We start from the raw sequence: 17,232 nt of genomic DNA, 5'->3' as shown, positions 1-17,232 counted from the left end.
GTAATGAAAGTCGACACTGGAGCCTAACTGTCAGACAGAAAAAGGACAGAAGAGCAGGGGAAAACTAAACAGGAGAGTGACACAGCCCGAGCTAAAGGCTAATTAGCCTTTAGCACGGGCTGTATAACAGACCTATAACACAGAGACTAAACTGTGTGTGATAATGTTCATTCCAACCCACAGTCAGCAGTTATTCTGCAGTGGTCTGTTCAAACTTGAGAGTCTATCAATAAAATGAAAAGTGAGGTTACGTGAACTCTGCTTGGTAGATAACTGGCAGGACATAGCTAACAAGGAATTACTGACGTTACACATCATGGACATGTCTTAGAGCACCAGGTTGCCAGCTGCACCAAATATAAACAGCTGCTAAACTATAACCAGCATCTTTGAAGTTTGTGTGATGTCTTTTTTAAAAAGTCTTGTAGATGGTCTGAGATAATGGACAAAACCCTTAAGTGAAAACTTCAGTTTTTACTTTTTCTTGAACACAGAAGTTGAAATTCTGCTGCCATAAAAAATATTCAAATTTCAACTGTCACCAGTGGGTAAAACATTTCTATTTTGTTTCCACCCTTTTTTTCTGTAAATGTCCAAATTTTCTCATCCTCCCGTCTGTACTTTACTGTCTTCTGTTTTTCAGATGCATCAGTTAAGCACACCATTGTGGAGGACTACGGCTCCACATGTCCACAAGGCTATAAAAGATTTAACAGCACTCACTGTCAAGGTAACACAGGCCTACAGTTACTTCTAACAGGGGTGAAGCCAAAAGCTCTGATTAAAAAAATATATATATATCACTTGCTTCTGAATAGTTCTGATTTGTGACTGTGTTATATTACCTTTTGATTATACATTCTTCCTTTTGATCATGAAGACATCAATGAATGCTCAATGCAAGGCGTCTGTCAGAACGGAGACTGTCTTAACACACTGGGCAGCTTTAAATGTTCCTGCAAGCCAGGTTTGGTGCTGGACAGGAATCGATGTGTCGGTGAGTCAAAAGACCTGTCTGGGGTTTTCTTTCTTTCTCTTAAATTAAACTGATGTTTATGTATTATAAAGTGGGACTCCTGTTCCTCCTCAACCAGAGTCTCCAGCTGAGCAGGCTCAGTGCTTCTTGACGGCGTCTGAATCAACGGGCTGTCAGCATGCGCTGCCAAGTCACGTCACACAAGTGACGTGCTGCTGCACCGTGGGGAAAGCCTGGGGCCGCAACTGTGAAAGATGTCCTCAGGTGGGCACAGGTGAGTGGAAAACGTGCTTTCAGTTGGAGGTAAATGAGATCCTCTTTAGTTAAAACACATGAAGCACCTTGTTGTTTATATATCACGTTTTGATACTACACGACATTAAAACTTTTAACCTGAGACTTTTTCCTGAAAGATTACAGCAGAATTGACCTAAAACATGAAATGAAAACAAAGTCTTGAAAGTGTTTTGCTTCTCATTACTCAATAGGTTTCTCTTGTAACCGCATTGCAACGAGATTGAGCAATAAACCAGATTCCATCCTCCAAGATTTTAATCTCCATGGTTGCTTTTATGTTCCACAATCACACGAAATACTCATGAAAGTGATCTTTTCTGTTTGCAATCAACAAAATACGGATTTTATAAAATGCTGGAAGGGATAAAGAGACTTCACTGCCTGCATGTAATTTGCCCAATTTGTGATTCTGAAAAACATGGATTAACTCTCTCTTCTTTTCCATGTGCTGCTCAGTGGCCTTCAATAAGATCTGCCCAGCAGGGAAAGGCTACTCCCTTCAAACCTCCAGGGAGACTTTGGCCTTCCCTTCCATCATCTTCCCCCACAGGCCTGAAAAGAAAGGTGAGTCCTTGATACTTCATCACTCATTTCCGTTACTTATTTTTTGTATGAATCAGGTGAGTAATACCCCTCCATCTCTTTTTTTTCCTCAGAACCAAAGCCGGTAAGACATCGCCCTGTTTTTGATTTAGCCATTACATGTGGTTATTCTGCTGTTGTGAAATCAGGCTGTGTCTTCCAACCAGGAGAGGCGTCCAGAGATGACGACTGCTCCAACCAGCACCAGCAGTCTTCGTGTGCCGGGTAAACTCCCTTCTTTCCCTAGTTCTGGTTTCACTGTAGCACAAACTGAAAATAAGATAAATGTTCTCCATATGTGCAGTGAAGACAACAAAAATAGGACTAAAGACCAACATTTCACATATTTCTAAAGTCTGTCCACTTCATCTCTCCCCTGTTGGATCCACAGTTGTTAAACCCACCCCTCCAACAATCGTCAGATTGACCCCGGGCAATGACCCCTTCGAAACACAGACTAAAGTCTTGCGTGAGTTTTCTGCAAACTTTAAACTGACTCAAACATCAGACATTCATTATGCATTGAGCATATAAAAAGTTATCTTACTTTAGGGCTGGTTCATGTTTCCTTCACTTCAGAACTGGAAAAAGCAGGCTCTCCAAATTCCCCTGAAAGAGTACACTGCAAAAAATCTGAAATCTTATCAAGTGTTTTGTCTTATTTTAAGTAAAAATTGTCTTATTATGCTTGATATGAGCCACATGCAACTGATCAGTGCAGAAAAATGTCTTATTTCAAGTTGTTGAAAGACAAAAATGAGGTCTAAATTGCCTGTAACAAGTAAAAAAAAACAAGATACATTTTCAAAATAAATGTTTAAAACTAGAGTGTCTTACAACAACTTTTTCTTGTGTCATGGCTAATCATTTCTTCAAACTTTTTAAAAGCAATTTAGATCTTATTTTTGACATTTTTCTGGACTAGTCAGGTGAATGTGGCTCATATCAAGTCTAAAATGACATTTTCTTCTGAAAATAAGACAAAAACACTTGATAGGATTTCAGATTTTTCCTGTGTAGATGTTGTGGTGAGCGTTGTGTCCTTCCTTCAAAGTGACATGTTGACATTTCCCATATAAAAAGATTTATCAATGATAGCTTGAAAATGAGATAATTGAAGAAACTAGGGGAATTGATAAAGTAATGGAGCCACTTACAACTGAACGTGTATCTCATTGTTTGCTTCCATCTGAGCTGTAATGACAGTTTTGGAGATTTTGCATGTTGTCTGCTTTCAACCATGAAGCATGAACCAGCCCCAAGGCTTTGTTCAGACTCTTTTATGGAAGAAAGTGTTGCTTTAGCTTGCCAAATGTGCTATTATCTTCAAGCTTCTATAAAAAGAATGTGCAAAGTTATTACAACGATAAGCACTGATACAAAGACCAGTCTTATCTTGGTAATGTCAGAAACCACTGCTTTTTCTCCTCTGCTTTTTACCTCTTTCTTATTCTGACTTTGGTTTGTGAAACCTTTCATCCACTGTCACTTTTTTTTTTTCAAGTATTCTGTTGTGAAGTATACAGTTCAAAAAAGTGAGATGAGTTTTTTCGACTTTAACTTATTACAATTCACACAAGTTACAGCAAACAAGGATAAGCATGGATGTAATTTTAAAAGGCTATAGAAAAAAGTTAGAGAAATAAGCTGTTGATCTGTTTCCTACATCATCCAAATTGTTTTGTCACATTTGTTATTTAATTAAAATTAAGTGAAGAGTGGGGAGCTTTGCAAGTACAACAAAATCCCCTTAAAACTAAGGGGTTGTGTAAAAAGTTGCTTTAATCACCTTTCATAAGTTTTGCACATCATCTGAACTCTTTATTTGACCCCTTTTAAATCCTTATCGTTATTTTCCCCGTTGTTGTTTTTTCTTTAAGTCTTTAATCCAACACTACTGCTTTTTCTGAATAATCCTGACGTCATTCATATTAAGTCTGGATAGGGATGGGAATCAAAAAACCTGTTCCTGTTGAGAATCAAAAAGAAATGTTTCAATCCATCGATATCTTTAGCCTTTGTGCTTAACGATCCCCTTATCAATTCTTTACATTGTGCTGGAGCTGCCTGGCCTTACGTCAACTAGTCTGCTGCAGCCATCTTAGCTCAGCAGTTAGATAACGTTTCCCAAGAAAACTCTAATTCAGGATTTTCAGCTTGAAGTTTTACTGAAGGACTGACTTCATAAAGAAATGTTTATTACTCTCTCACAGGAGATTCATATTCAGTACATTAGAAATGGCATAAATCACCTTATTTACCCAAATAACAAAACAGCGAAAGCTTGATACTAACCTATATGGGAAACTGCATTGATATGCTAGCAGTTAGCATACATCAATATAACTTCAGCGTCAGAAAAGAATTTCAACTTTCATCACAGAAACATATCACATCAACTCTCTGTAAAAAATACTGAGAATTTCAAATGTAAAAAGCTAACAGGCAATTGAAAGGCTCATGGCTGACTTCATAACTACAGAAAGCTTCCAAACAACTTAAACCATTGCTATAACCACTTTGAGACACTAGATGGCCTACTTAGATTATTAATATATTACAACACAGTACATTAACGTCACATTGTGAGTAATTTTTACCTCTTTCTGTATAATTATGCCCAGAAATATCCAGACTCAGGGACCACATTTTACATTTTATCTACTTACAGTATTAACTCAATTAAATGTTGTTGACACAGAAAACCTGTAAAGCTACTTTTTGTACCAAGAAAATTTACAACAGGAATTGATAAGGGAGTGGATAAAAAATCAGATCGATAAGCAGAAACGATAATGGCATCGGTATTGACAAAATCTTATCAATTCCCATCCCTAAGTCTGGATAGGATTTTTTTTTCTTTTTATTTATTTACGTCTAGCCATAAAAAGAGAGGAAAGTCAAAGGTTATTCTTCATTACAAACTTTCCTCCAAATTTTCATTAGCAAAATAATAAATAATAGCTCATAAACATGGGGAAGAAAAACATCCATATCTGAATCTGAAGATGTATCACTCGTATTTTCAATCTCAACCTATCCTCAAGGCTTCTTGAAACCAGCTCTATACATACATATATGTTAAACCATAGCGTTAATATATATCTATGTACATACATGTGTGAATCTACCGTGTATATATGTGCATGTATATATACAGCATATGATGCTGGTCCACTCTCTTTTCCCTCTTTGAAGCTGAGACAGATGAATGCAAGCAAAGCAGGAACATTTGTGGTCATGGAGAGTGTGAGAACAGCCCAAACGGCCACATCTGTCACTGTCACCCCGGCTACCGTCTCAACCCCATGAGGAACATCTGTGAGGGTAAGAGACATTGGTAGAGTCAGTGCAGGGATGGAGCGCTGACGGATGGTGAGAAGAAATTTCTCCTGAAGTTTCTCATGCATGAGTGGGTGTCCTCTTCTGGCAAATACAGCTTTCTCTAGTTCCAGGAAAACCTACTCACCACCTGCTGCTTTAGGTTCACAGAATGTGCTGCAAAAAACATGTATCCAGTACCTTTTAAAGATTAGAAAAATAATAATACAAGAATGATGTAGAATGTCAAGAAAGTCTCCAAGATTGCTGTCTGACCCTCATCATTTGTATCTTGACCTTTAAGGCCCATTCACATGTGATATCAAACCAATCAAGGTGAATAGATATGAGATTTCAGCTATCAGAAAAATTAAAGAAAATTGGAAAATTATCCAAATGATATTATTTGAGAAGGAGTTCAATTTAATTATGCACAAGCACCAATTTGAATGAACAGTTTTATTTTTTCTAAGTGGATCTGTACAAGGTACTGGGGTGGTAAAAAAAAAAAAGAAAGAAAGAAAAATCAATACATCATTCATACATTGAAAATATCAATATTGAGATTCTATGTCAAAAAAATCATTTTTTATTTTTCAAATTCTAGCTTGGGAAAAAAGTTACCACTTTCCTCCAGCAGAGGGTGAAAAATTTCTCTCTGACTCATGTGATGTGCATTCTATGGGAAAATATGGCTCCTGATATAGTTTGTGGCGTCATCATCATTTAACTTTTTCACTTGGTCCGGTTTTAAATAAGCAAACTTAAATTCCCAAAAATCGTCGACATTGAAGAATCACGATTTAAATCAAATCGGCACGCCCAAAATTGCAGTTGAATCAAATTGCAAGAATAGTATATTGTCCCAGCCCTACAAGGTACCTATCAATAACATGAAAAAAGCATGTGAGCTGCAGAGGACCAGTGGTCTCAGCCCAAGTTGAGAAGCTGCTGGAGAACTGGAGAGGAAGCTCACCTATCAACTGATGCAGTCAGGGTTGTCTCTAAGCTAATCTCACCTAACTGTAACAAACTTTAACCAAATGTATTCAAATACAGTCACAAAGTAAAAGCCAACTTGAAAAAAAATGTTTTCCTGCAATTGTAATCCAAGTATGTTAAATTTATCAAATTGTTGCATTCTGTGAAATGAAGGATTGTTCTTGAACTTCTTGGCTTTATTGTTATTTTAATGTCTGAAACTGCCGCCACGCAGTGGGTGTCAGACAGAGTGACAAAGTTACATTTCCTTGACTAAGATTCAGAGCTAGTGACAGTTTAAACTGTTGAAAGACAACAAGAGTCAAATTTAAAAAGTACTCAAAAATGAACAGAACAAGATCAGCAAAGAGATAGGTACTGGATGTCCTCAAGTCAGATTAACCCACATGAATGTTCCCCTTCAGGGTTTTTTAAGATTTGCACGGTTACAGCAGTTTTAGAGGGTATTGTAGAATTAAGGGTATAAATACAAACACGAAGGAGTCGCTATTTATCTATTACAATCATTACAATAGTCTTCATTTGAAATTTCAATATGCATTTATTAGTCCAAAAAGGTTCAAGATTAAAAAATGAAAATATTTTCCGCATCCTTGTAGCCCATTGACAATAATTAATATAGAATATGTTATTTCACTTTTGTTTTGGTTATTGCCCCAGTGAGCAGTTTTTTACTAAAGAAGTGTAAAGCCACTAAAGATGGTGTTTTCTTTTATGTACATTTAAAGTAAAAATTTCCAGAAATGAAGAATATTTTTTAATGACCCAACCACTCAAAATTTTGATTTCAGTTTCCCTTATCCTCTGTAGTATTTTTCAGCTGATTATGAACCATTTAAAAGTAAAAAGCAATGTCTCTACAACTCCGACTCATATTATCATTACAACTAAAAATTGAGAAACTATTTTTTTCCTGGAATCAGACCTCTGTGTCCTCTGAACTTTATGAACCTCTGTTGTTTATCTTCAATATTAAACAATGCTTCATAATATTGTCACTGTGTCTCTCTGTCTCCTCTCGCCTGTTCTCCAGATAATAATGAATGTGAGTCAGAACCTTGTGGCCATGGCAGAGGACATTGCATCAACACAGAGGGAGGCTACAAATGCCACTGTCGTCAGGGTTATAAACACATGGTGCAACACGGCAGACTCAAGTGCGTAGGTAAGTCAAGGTGAAACATTTCTAAATGTTTGTGTGTTTCCTTAAAGTTTTCTGATTCTGCACCGGCTCTGCTCCTCTCTGTGTTGCAGATGTGAATGAGTGCTCAAAGCCGGACATCTGCGGTGTCGGAGGCCAGTGTTTGAACCTCCCCGGCTCATATAAATGTGAATGTCACAGCGGCTTCAGGAGCAAGTCACATCGTCATCCAGCCTGCGAAGGTACAAAGACACTGGCTGTTAAAATGTAACACACACAGTTTCCCGATGACAGAATACTCATTATGCCTGTGCTTCAATAACATGCTTTAGTTTGTGGGTTGTGTTCGTAGATAAAAGTAAGGTAAAAGCTCTCCTCACTCATTCCAGACATAAATGAGTGTTTGAGTCCTGACACGTGTCCCAATGAGCAGTGTGAGAACACACCAGGCTCATATGAGTGTGTACCCTGCCTGCCTGGTCACGAGGCTCGTTCTGGCACCTGCTATGGTGAGTGCAACCGTGACATGCAACCAAATTTATCACTTGTTCACTTTTTATCTCATATTTTGTTGTGTGTTTGTTTTTGCAGCACTGATTTGTTATTGTGCTAGAAATTCTTAAACAAGTAACCTAGAGTAACCTTAATCATTTTTCCTGACTTAGATAATGTAGATCACAAATAGTTATGTGCGTCTGTTTGTACAGCAGCTGGCCTTATTACATTAATCTTCTAAAACCAGCCACTAGTTTGTTGTTGAGCCCAGCAGGTCAACTAAGGCAAATGTCGTAAACATCTCCTTGCATCAGTGTTGAATAATTTCTCCTGGTCTCATCCCTGTTTCATCAGACATTAATGAGTGTCAGAAGCCTGGAATCTGTCCTAACGGGCGCTGTGAAAACCTCCCTGGTACTTACCGCTGCCTTTGCAACGAGGGCTTCCTCCCAAATTCAGACAGCAAAGGCTGCAGCGGTAAGTAAAGCGAACATAATTTGTATAAATCATTGATTAGAATAAACTTATCATTTTGGAGTGGAATGATCAGAAAGTGCTAATATTGTCATCAGAAAACCATACAGTTTTCCTAATTAACATATTTGTCTGTCTGTTTCTCTAAACAGACATTGATGAGTGTGAGGACCACCGGCTGTGTGCTTACGGTCACTGCCTAAATACAGAGGGATCCTTCCGGTGCCAGTGCTACCCAGGATACCAGCGCACGCAGGAAGGCAGCCACTGTGAAGGCAGGAATCATTCCACTGGATCTGTACTTTAATCACTCTCATGTGTTACTTAGAAGCTCTACTGACATGTCCTGGTCACTTGATAACTTACAGCAATGGATTTCCCAACTGAAGTGCATCTATCAGGTCATTAACGACTGTCGAAACAGCTCACCACATGCTTCACATTCCAACATTGTTTTTGTTTCCTTCCCTTCAGATATAAATGAGTGTGAGAGACCATCAAACTGTCAGCGCGGCCGCTGTATCAATAGCATGGGCTCATACCACTGCGAGTGCCAGAAAGGCTACACGCTGGTTGGAGGCAGGAGGTGCCAAGGTCAGTCAACATGATACAAGTACCAGAAAATGATAAGCTTTTCTTTCATTCTGAACCAGTTTTAGTAGTTATTAGAAATAAACATGTATGCAGGAGACCAAATGATCAAATGTGTTTCAGGTTGTATTTTTTTTAACAGTTACTTTTAAAGAATAAGAAATCTGGTTTTACTTCGCCTTTAAACACAATTTTTGCTTAAAATATCCTCCAAGGTTTTAATATGTATATATATATTTTTTTAATCAAATTAAAGGTGTTCAAAGTCTCAGAATTTAAAATATCAGCCACTGAAGAAAAGTTAATTCTGCTTTGAACTCATAAATTATCTGTGTTTTACATCATCATTTACACAAAGAAATACCAACACGTTTCCCAGCAGGGTTAATCTCAGTAGTAAAGTCGTGATGATAACTGTGTTTGTTAATTATCTATTTAAAAAATAACCAGATCAGTGGGCTTGCAACTTGAATAGTTTTGGACTGAAATAGATACCTACCAACGTCATGTGTGATTTCCCTTCCAGACATAGACGAATGTGCTGAGGACAGAAATCTCTGCCAGCCCTACGGCTCTTGTGAGAACAGACCGGGCTCCTATTTGTGCGTCTGCAATCACGGTTACGTCCTCTCAGAGGACAAACACAGCTGCGAGGGTAAGCCTGCTGTGATTCCTTCTGCTTTACTGTGAAGCCACTTTTATCCGAGAGCTTTACCCAAGACTGAACATTTAATCCCTGTATGTCCTAAAACCCGAAACATTTAACTTCAAACGCAAACCAAACTGGAGACACTGAAAGCCTGACAATTACCATCAATTTAGAGCATTGAAATTAAAGAAATGCCAGCCTGGCACACCCATTTGAGGTCTAGTCTGGCTCACTCATTCTTTTCGGATCAGTTTTTTCCACTTTCTTCTCTCTCTTTCCCTGAGCAGCAGTTCGAGTGCAGACCGATGAGAAGAAGGAGTGCTACCTGAACTTGGATGACACTGTGTTCTGTGACAGTGTCCTCGCCACCAACGTCACCAAGCAGGAGTGCTGCTGCTCCATTGGCGTGGGATGGGGAGATCACTGCGAGATCTACCCCTGTCCTGTCTCACACTCAGGTACGCTCACAAGATTTGAGCTAAACATGTACTTGGTGAAAAAAGCAGCAGAACAACCTGTTGTTTGCAGATCCAGTAAACACCCAGAACTAACACAGCACAGAACATGTGCAACAGTCTGTGATCAAACTAACTCTATCAGAGAGATTGTGACTTTTTAGTGGTGCCTTTTTACTAAATATTGATTACTGTATCATGTTTTGTGTTTACTGTATACCGCATGAACTGTTTAACAAAAGTTTGTCTTGTCTCCTCACAGCTGAGTTCCACTACCTATGTCCAAACGGACAGGGTCTCTACTATGATGAAGGACTCATGTACAGCCTGCCTGCCTACCATGGTAGATATTGCTTCAAAACTAGAAAAGCACTCAGCGAGCGCAGACCTCCACCAAGCATACTGTGATTGTCACACAACACTTTAGTCCTACTTTAATGTTATACTCCCTTTCAGCAGACTGTCTGCTACAATTTGGTGTTAGTTGCAGGTTTGAACAATAATGTTTTACCTGACAGTGTTGAAAATTATGATGACCCAGCACACATTTCATATTCCGGTTCTTAGTATCCAGATTATTGCCAGGATCTGGATCATACTTTTACATCCGACAGAAATTATCGTGACCTTGTCTTGTATTGTTTTGCAAAGTAATCTGACCATTTATGGTGGAGTTATATACACATATGGTGAAAATGGGCCTATCTCACAATGATAAAGAATCCTTCAAAAAATTCCTAGATCCAGACGGTGATCCGGATCACTTCCAAAAATTAATCACTTCTTCATTATTTCATTTTGAACATTTCCTGAAAATTTTATGAAGATCCGTTCGTCACTTTTTGAGTTATGTTGTTCACAGACAAACAAACAGACCAACTCTCCCAAAAACATAACCTCCTTGGTGGGGGTAACTACTGTATATGGATACCTGCCTGGAATGCAAAGTGATGTGATAGTTCTACAAATGCAAAAAAAATGAAGTATTCCTTTAAAACATATGATTGAAGATCATCATAGTTCAATGTTTGTATGGTACACAGAAGTTGTCGGTCCATTGTGTGTCACTTGCTGTGAGTAGTTTGTAAACCATACTAGATGCTGTAATGAACTCTTCTGTAGTCTGTTACTCAGGAGACTTCTTTTTCACAGATATCGATGAGTGCTCTCTGTTTGCTGATGAAATCTGCAAGAAAGGTCGCTGTGAGAACACACTGCCAGGCTACGAGTGCTACTGTCAGCAGGGCTTCTACTATGACACCAACCTCCTCGAGTGCATTGGCAAGTGCTCCCATTCAAACCATTAAATGTCTCCACAAGTATTTTTGTGAGGTATCCTGTAAACTTTTTGTTTTAAAAACTTAACGATGGATACATGATGTTCCTTATGAATTCTCGTCGCCCCTCAGATGTGAATGAATGCCACGATGAGTCCCTATGCACCAACGGTCGGTGCGTCAATACTGAAGGCTCCTTCTTCTGCAACTGCAATGCACCCTGGTCTCCAGACTCCAACAAGAAAAAGTGTGTGATAACAACAAAAGCAGGTGGGTAAAACAATTCCTGCATGACCTTGACAGGGTAATCTATGTGTATGCTTCCTGGTCTTAAGCCTTCAGCTCATCGCTCTGTTCCACAGACGTGAATGAGTGTGAGGACCCAGAAAACTGTAAGCACGGACACTGTGTGGACACACCAGGGTCGTACTACTGTATCTGCTCTCCACCCTGGACCCTGGCCATTGATCGTAACAGCTGTGTGACACCTGAAGAGCAGGCTGGTGAGTACAGACGCCCATTCAGAGCAACAAGGCAGTGGTGGAAACAGCAGTTCATACTGGAATAAAGCAAAGAAATAAAGTGTCAGCTGATTAGGGAGCTGGTATATAGGAGATATCAGATTTATGTGCCAAGTTGGGTGTTTAATCTTACTAACTTTTAAGTCGGCATCTTTTTATGAAACAAACCCACACACAAAAGCAAAGGTCAGCAGGTGATGATGTCATCATATTTAGCGGATAGATTAAACACTTTGCGTTCAATAATTTTTTGGATTTCAATCAGAGGTGTTTAAATAATGAGAGCATGCAATGATGTAACAGGTTTCAGTTGAGGATAGGTTTACTTTGAGGAGTTTAATTACAGAGTAGCAATTTTAAAAGTTCACAAAATTTAATATAAAAAGGCTGCTGGTAGGGGCAGGGTGTGTGAAGAAATACTATCAGCTTCACCTTAATCAGGCAAACTAGATAAGGCAAAAAATGTATTCATTTCCTGTATTGTTTAAAGTCACCATCTGAGAACTTGAATTTTTATCCTCCCTTATAGATGTCTCGTAGCCCTGATATGAAATATTCAGGAGGTATTTTGAAGAATTACATTGGTTAACTTTGTTACCATAAAGTTTTGGTGGTTAAATTGCAGCTTCAGCCCTTACATTAAAATGCCACATCTAAATAGTAATAAAATGATTTCATTAAAAACAGAGCAGCTGGTTTAATCTTACATAAAACCTGAAGGCTGTTTCTGCTTGAATTAATGAAGAAGAATGTTCTGACTTAGGCTGAAAAAAGTGAGAACAGAGTGACCATGAAGAACCATTTTAAAAAGCAGTGATGTGGAACTCGAGGTACAAATCATACACAGTACTCAAAATACTCAAAATACTTCCACCATCAGGGCTAACATGTTTGACAAGGCTCCCAATGAGTGTGTGGTTGTTAACTTTTTTTATGAACACATCTGAACATAAAACTCTAAAGTCCGGGTTTGATGAAAGTAGATGTCAGTGTTGTTGCTTCAGACAGTGATACATTTTTAACTTGTGGTCAACAATAAATACATTTTAGCAAAATGTATATCTTTGCTCTTTTCACCTCTACACTTTTCTATATGAGTCATGTTTGTCAAGAGTTTATGTGACTGATATACTATAAACACCTGAAACTTAAATGCATTCATTGAGCTTCAGGAAGAAAAACAACAGAAGTAAATCTGCTTCCACAGTACAACCTAGGGATGCACCGATCCAACTTTTCTGGTCCTGATACCGATACCTGAGGTTTGGGTATCAACCGATCCTGATCTGATACCATTGTTAAATGACAACCTGCATGCTCTACTGTGGGATGAGTCTGGTAATGTTTTGAGTAAAAGACAAAAACGAGCACATATGGAATCACTGAAGTCAATATTTTTTAAACTATAAGTGTTAACATGTTTAACAGCCGTTTGGTGAAAAAAATGCTTCAGAATTTACAAAAATGACTATTTGATTGTAAAATTCAGACCTTGTAGACTAAATAATAGTTTAGCCTTAGTGTCAAGTTTGGACTGATCCTTTCCCACTGATACCCAATCCAGCTTTGAGGGGCTGGCTTGGCGCTTGAACCCGATACCAGGATCGGTGCATCCCTACTATAATCTTCCATGTATCGTATCATCTTCTCTGCAAACTGCCTGTGAACATTATTTTGAGATGCAAGAATATTTGTTTTATTCTATAACTTTATGCAGATGTTGCAGTGTGATTGCATGTTTGATGCATGACCAAAGCTCACTATTCATGGTAAACACATAAACAGAAAGCAAGGACATTAACTGGGTGGACAAATATCACTTTTGATTCCCATCTTAACCAAAAAATGGACTGCGCTGAATGCTCTCTTGTAGTGTAAAAAGTTGGCTCCAAGCAGATGTTCATACTGTAACCAGTGTCTGTGGTGCCCTTTGCAGATGTGAATGAGTGCCAGGACCTCTCGTACTGTAAGAATGGGAGGTGTGAAAACACGCCCGGCTCCTTTCACTGTTTTTGCGACCCTCCCCTCACCTTCAGTGCAGCGCTGAAGCAGTGCGTCTATGACGGTGGGTATAATTAACGTCAGCTCCTCTGAGCATGACCATTTAAAATGAGTTTTGGCCAAGTCAACATCTGCCGCTCATGTTGCTTTCTGTTGTCACTACATGTCTCAACTGGCATGTATAGGCTTTGTGTTATACCATATTACTTCTTACACTCTTAAAGAAGATAGAAACTTGACTGAACTCACATGTGGTAATTTTCATATTGTACACCTTATGTGATTATGGACCATTATTTGCAAATAACACTCTACAAAAGCTCTTAATCATTAGTTCAATACAGTTGTTTTTACAGCTTCTCTCTTTGTTAATCAAAACACATCTTAAGGTTACACATCTTTTAAAGTGACAATAGCTGGAACTTAAATACTGTGTAAAATACCTTTTTATTAATTCAGTGTACAATGACAATGTACTTTTGATTCACACGCAATATTTGGTAGGGTCTTTGAGTTTTTTATAATACTGTATTTGTTCCTTACAATGGAAATACGTAATACAGAATCTATTTTACCAACTGCACGACCTGTCTGTATTACTATGAGAAATATTACACAGTGTGCTGATACATTCTGTCATCAAACTACAACTATTCTCCACTATACGCAGACATAAAATAGATTTAGGGTAGGAGTTTTGCTTGAGTACTAATCAGCTACTTCGCCTTGATCTATGTAGTTTTTGTCCGAAGCTGATTTATCTATATTAAAGAAATTGTCACATGATTCTAAATGAAAGCTAAAAGTGTTTTTCATAAGCCGGCAGCTTAAAATTTAAAAGCTTCATCAGTTTAATTTTCAGAATCTCACAATGCCTTCAATAATATCTTGATCAGAAGTCACAGATCTTCTCAACCTCTTAAGACCCATTTTGAGCTTTTGAGCTGGAGTTAAACATAAAGCTTTTGTATGGTGTGCATTTTTAATTCACCTTGCTATTTGGGATAAGTAAGACCTAATATGTATAATAACCTCTCTATTTGTTAGTTGTTATTTGTGTTGTTGTACTCAAATACATTAGGGGTTTTTTCACTAAAATAGGTGTAATGTTGTGATATCACCAAAATATGATGTGGGCAGTGTCCCTAAATGTGGCTAATAGGTCTAAGTTTAAAAAAATGAAGTTTCATGGGTCTGAGAGGCAGAAAAGTAATGTCCACATATGTGGACACTGGGTCTTAAGAAGATACTAAATATTTCTGATGGGACTGTCAACATACCTAGTCTCAGGCTCCTGGGAGAGATTAGCACATGGCTGCCCAAGCTAAAAGCGAGGGAAATCGCCCCCACCTGTTCGTAGCTTCTTTTGGCTGGCCAAAGTGCTTTTCTCCATGACCAGCTCACGCTGCTTTGTTCTGATGCATCCTCCTCCAGACTTTGGATGAAAGTTCATTTTTGCAACTCTGAACTCAGCCTACAAGGTCGCTACAATGCTCCTGAGCACAGGACAACCTCAAAGACCCACCCCCTTGAGCTTAGCAGCCATACAGGATGATGTAGCTGTAACAGTCATGTGTGCACTTCTTCCACCTGCTCACTCAACCTTATACTAATCCCAGAGCTCAGAACGTAGTGATTGTGACTTTTTGAATCAAAACTCTGGACTGTAGCACAAATGTAAGGAACCATAGTGTAAATCCAGGAGTGTTTCTATTTTGGGATGTACTTCTATATTTTTGTATTTTATTCTCTTTCTTCACAGATCGCACTGCAGCCCACAAGGATGTGTGTTTCCTGCAGGTTGACGAGGGTTTGATCTGCAGCCAGCCCATGAATGACATAGTGGTGACCTACTCAGAGTGTTGCTGTCACTATGGTCGTGGCTGGGGACCCGAATGTAACACCTGTCCACCCAGACACTCAGGTGACACAATGAAAGATATGACTTTGTTCTACACTTTGATAGAGAACGGCTCTTTTCTTTTTTTTTGCCCAAGAGTTAAAAGCCTTTTTTGTTTGCGTTCAGAGATGTTCAGTCGTCTTTGTGAGATGCATCTAGAGACCGAGTCTGATGGGGAGCAGGATTTCCTGGCAGCTTTTGCGAACTACAACCCAGGTAAAACTGACACCATCTTTATGAGTAATCTGGCTCACACATCTACTCCCCCCTTGACTGATTTTTCTTTTATTTGTCTCTCTTTCTCCTTGCCTGTTAACTACAAAAGGTGACAGTTCAGAAGAGGATTCAGATGAATGCAGCTGCGCAAATGGCCGCTGTGTTCGCTCGTACCTTGGCACCATGTGTGAATGTAACACAGGCTTTAGGCTGGACCACTCTCGCACCCGCTGTATAGGTTTGTATTTAACAGTTGTTTTGTTATTTTTTTATGCACCTATGAGGTGAATGCACTAACATAAGGTTTATAAATGTGCTGTCTATGTGGACAAACTACTGAGTGCCTGTGTATTTAAATCTAATCTTTTTTTCCCCAGACATTGATGAGTGTGCAGAACCAGGAGCTCGTGTGAGTCCATGTAAAAACGCTCGCTGTGTGAACACTGCCGGCTCATACAACTGCTACTGCAAACACGGCTTTATGGCCACACGCAGGCCAAACATATGTGTCCGTCGCAGGACTCGGTAACCTCTGTGTGTCTATCAATTTATCCCTTACTTCAGTACAAGACTGACCCAACCACGTCTGTACATACAGTTCTGTCTCATTGTACAAACATGAGACTGTGTGTGTTCTTCTAAAGCAGGAACACTCATCAGCAGCCACATCATAGCACTGGCTAACACAAACATATCATCACCTCCATCTGCTCCCCCTTTTTACATTTAAAGACTTAATCAATCCAGTTCAATTCGTTTTTGTTAAACATTTTTTGTAGCTATTGTTTCTTTAACAGGTTTGTTAAGGTTAAATCGTGAAATTCTGTGTTTTATTTTCCTTGAACACCCTATTGCGATAACTTTTTGTTTTTAAATTGATCCAAAGATCTGTCTGGTATCCTTTTTGTCCACATCAGACCATTTAATGTTAACGTGAGAACTCTGAAACATTATCCTGTTCCCCTTTACATTCCCCCTTTGTCTGCGTTCTTTCATGTTTATTACTAAATTGAAGTTTTTTTCTCACTACAGATTGTTCTTTTGTGTTATTGTACAGATTGTCTGATGGATTAAGAGTTTCTTTGAGAATGATCCCTGTCCTCTCCTTGTTTATTTGTTAATGTAAAATATGACACTCCTGAAGTTTTTGTATAATTTGACATGTGCACCGAAGTGGACTGTAAGCTAGAAAAAGAGGTCATGCACTTAACAAAGAATATAGTGGGAATATTTGCTTGATTTAGCTTATCCGGCAAAACCAACAAAGTTTGACATCTCTTGACACAATTGCTGCATTAAAGTATTTTGGAAAACCAAAGATGCTCTTGAGGAAA

At 38.7% G+C, this 17,232-nt stretch overlaps 1 protein-coding gene across 2 annotated transcripts in view; it reads left to right on the top strand.

Annotated features, from left to right (window-relative positions):
- ltbp3 (latent transforming growth factor beta binding protein 3) overlaps window positions 1–17,232 on the top strand; it is a 39,432-nt gene extending 22,200 nt beyond the window's left edge. Inside the window, exons 5-29 of one of the 2 annotated variants that reach the window (XM_074671648.1) lie at window positions 644–730; window positions 881–997; window positions 1,095–1,250; window positions 1,730–1,837; window positions 1,930–1,940; window positions 2,005–2,080; window positions 2,247–2,324; window positions 5,054–5,182; window positions 7,212–7,343; window positions 7,433–7,561; window positions 7,709–7,828; window positions 8,169–8,291; window positions 8,441–8,563; window positions 8,763–8,882; window positions 9,406–9,534; window positions 9,816–9,986; window positions 10,246–10,326; window positions 11,136–11,264; window positions 11,393–11,530; window positions 11,623–11,763; window positions 13,718–13,846; window positions 15,545–15,706; window positions 15,809–15,898; window positions 16,008–16,136; window positions 16,276–17,232. In XM_074671648.1, coding sequence (XP_074527749.1) covers window positions 644–730; window positions 881–997; window positions 1,095–1,250; window positions 1,730–1,837; window positions 1,930–1,940; window positions 2,005–2,080; window positions 2,247–2,324; window positions 5,054–5,182; window positions 7,212–7,343; window positions 7,433–7,561; window positions 7,709–7,828; window positions 8,169–8,291; window positions 8,441–8,563; window positions 8,763–8,882; window positions 9,406–9,534; window positions 9,816–9,986; window positions 10,246–10,326; window positions 11,136–11,264; window positions 11,393–11,530; window positions 11,623–11,763; window positions 13,718–13,846; window positions 15,545–15,706; window positions 15,809–15,898; window positions 16,008–16,136; window positions 16,276–16,427 — 2,960 coding nt within the window. In that variant the 3' untranslated portion in view covers window positions 16,428–17,232. The remainder of the gene's footprint in view (window positions 1–643; window positions 731–880; window positions 998–1,094; window positions 1,251–1,729; window positions 1,838–1,929; window positions 1,941–2,004; window positions 2,081–2,246; window positions 2,325–5,053; window positions 5,183–7,211; window positions 7,344–7,432; window positions 7,562–7,708; window positions 7,829–8,168; window positions 8,292–8,440; window positions 8,564–8,762; window positions 8,883–9,405; window positions 9,535–9,815; window positions 9,987–10,245; window positions 10,327–11,135; window positions 11,265–11,392; window positions 11,531–11,622; window positions 11,764–13,717; window positions 13,847–15,544; window positions 15,707–15,808; window positions 15,899–16,007; window positions 16,137–16,275) is intronic. The other variant, XM_074671649.1, reaches the window with a different exon arrangement.

Source organism: Halichoeres trimaculatus, unplaced genomic scaffold (genome assembly GCF_033239565.1).
Source record: "Halichoeres trimaculatus isolate MK-OKI-2021-1 unplaced genomic scaffold, fHalTri1.1 fHalTri1_scaffold_6, whole genome shotgun sequence".
Classification (NCBI taxonomy): domain Eukaryota; kingdom Metazoa; phylum Chordata; class Actinopteri; order Labriformes; family Labridae; genus Halichoeres; species Halichoeres trimaculatus.
The sequence above is the reverse complement of the archived record's forward strand: the minus strand, read 5'-3'. Positions and strand labels throughout refer to the sequence as shown.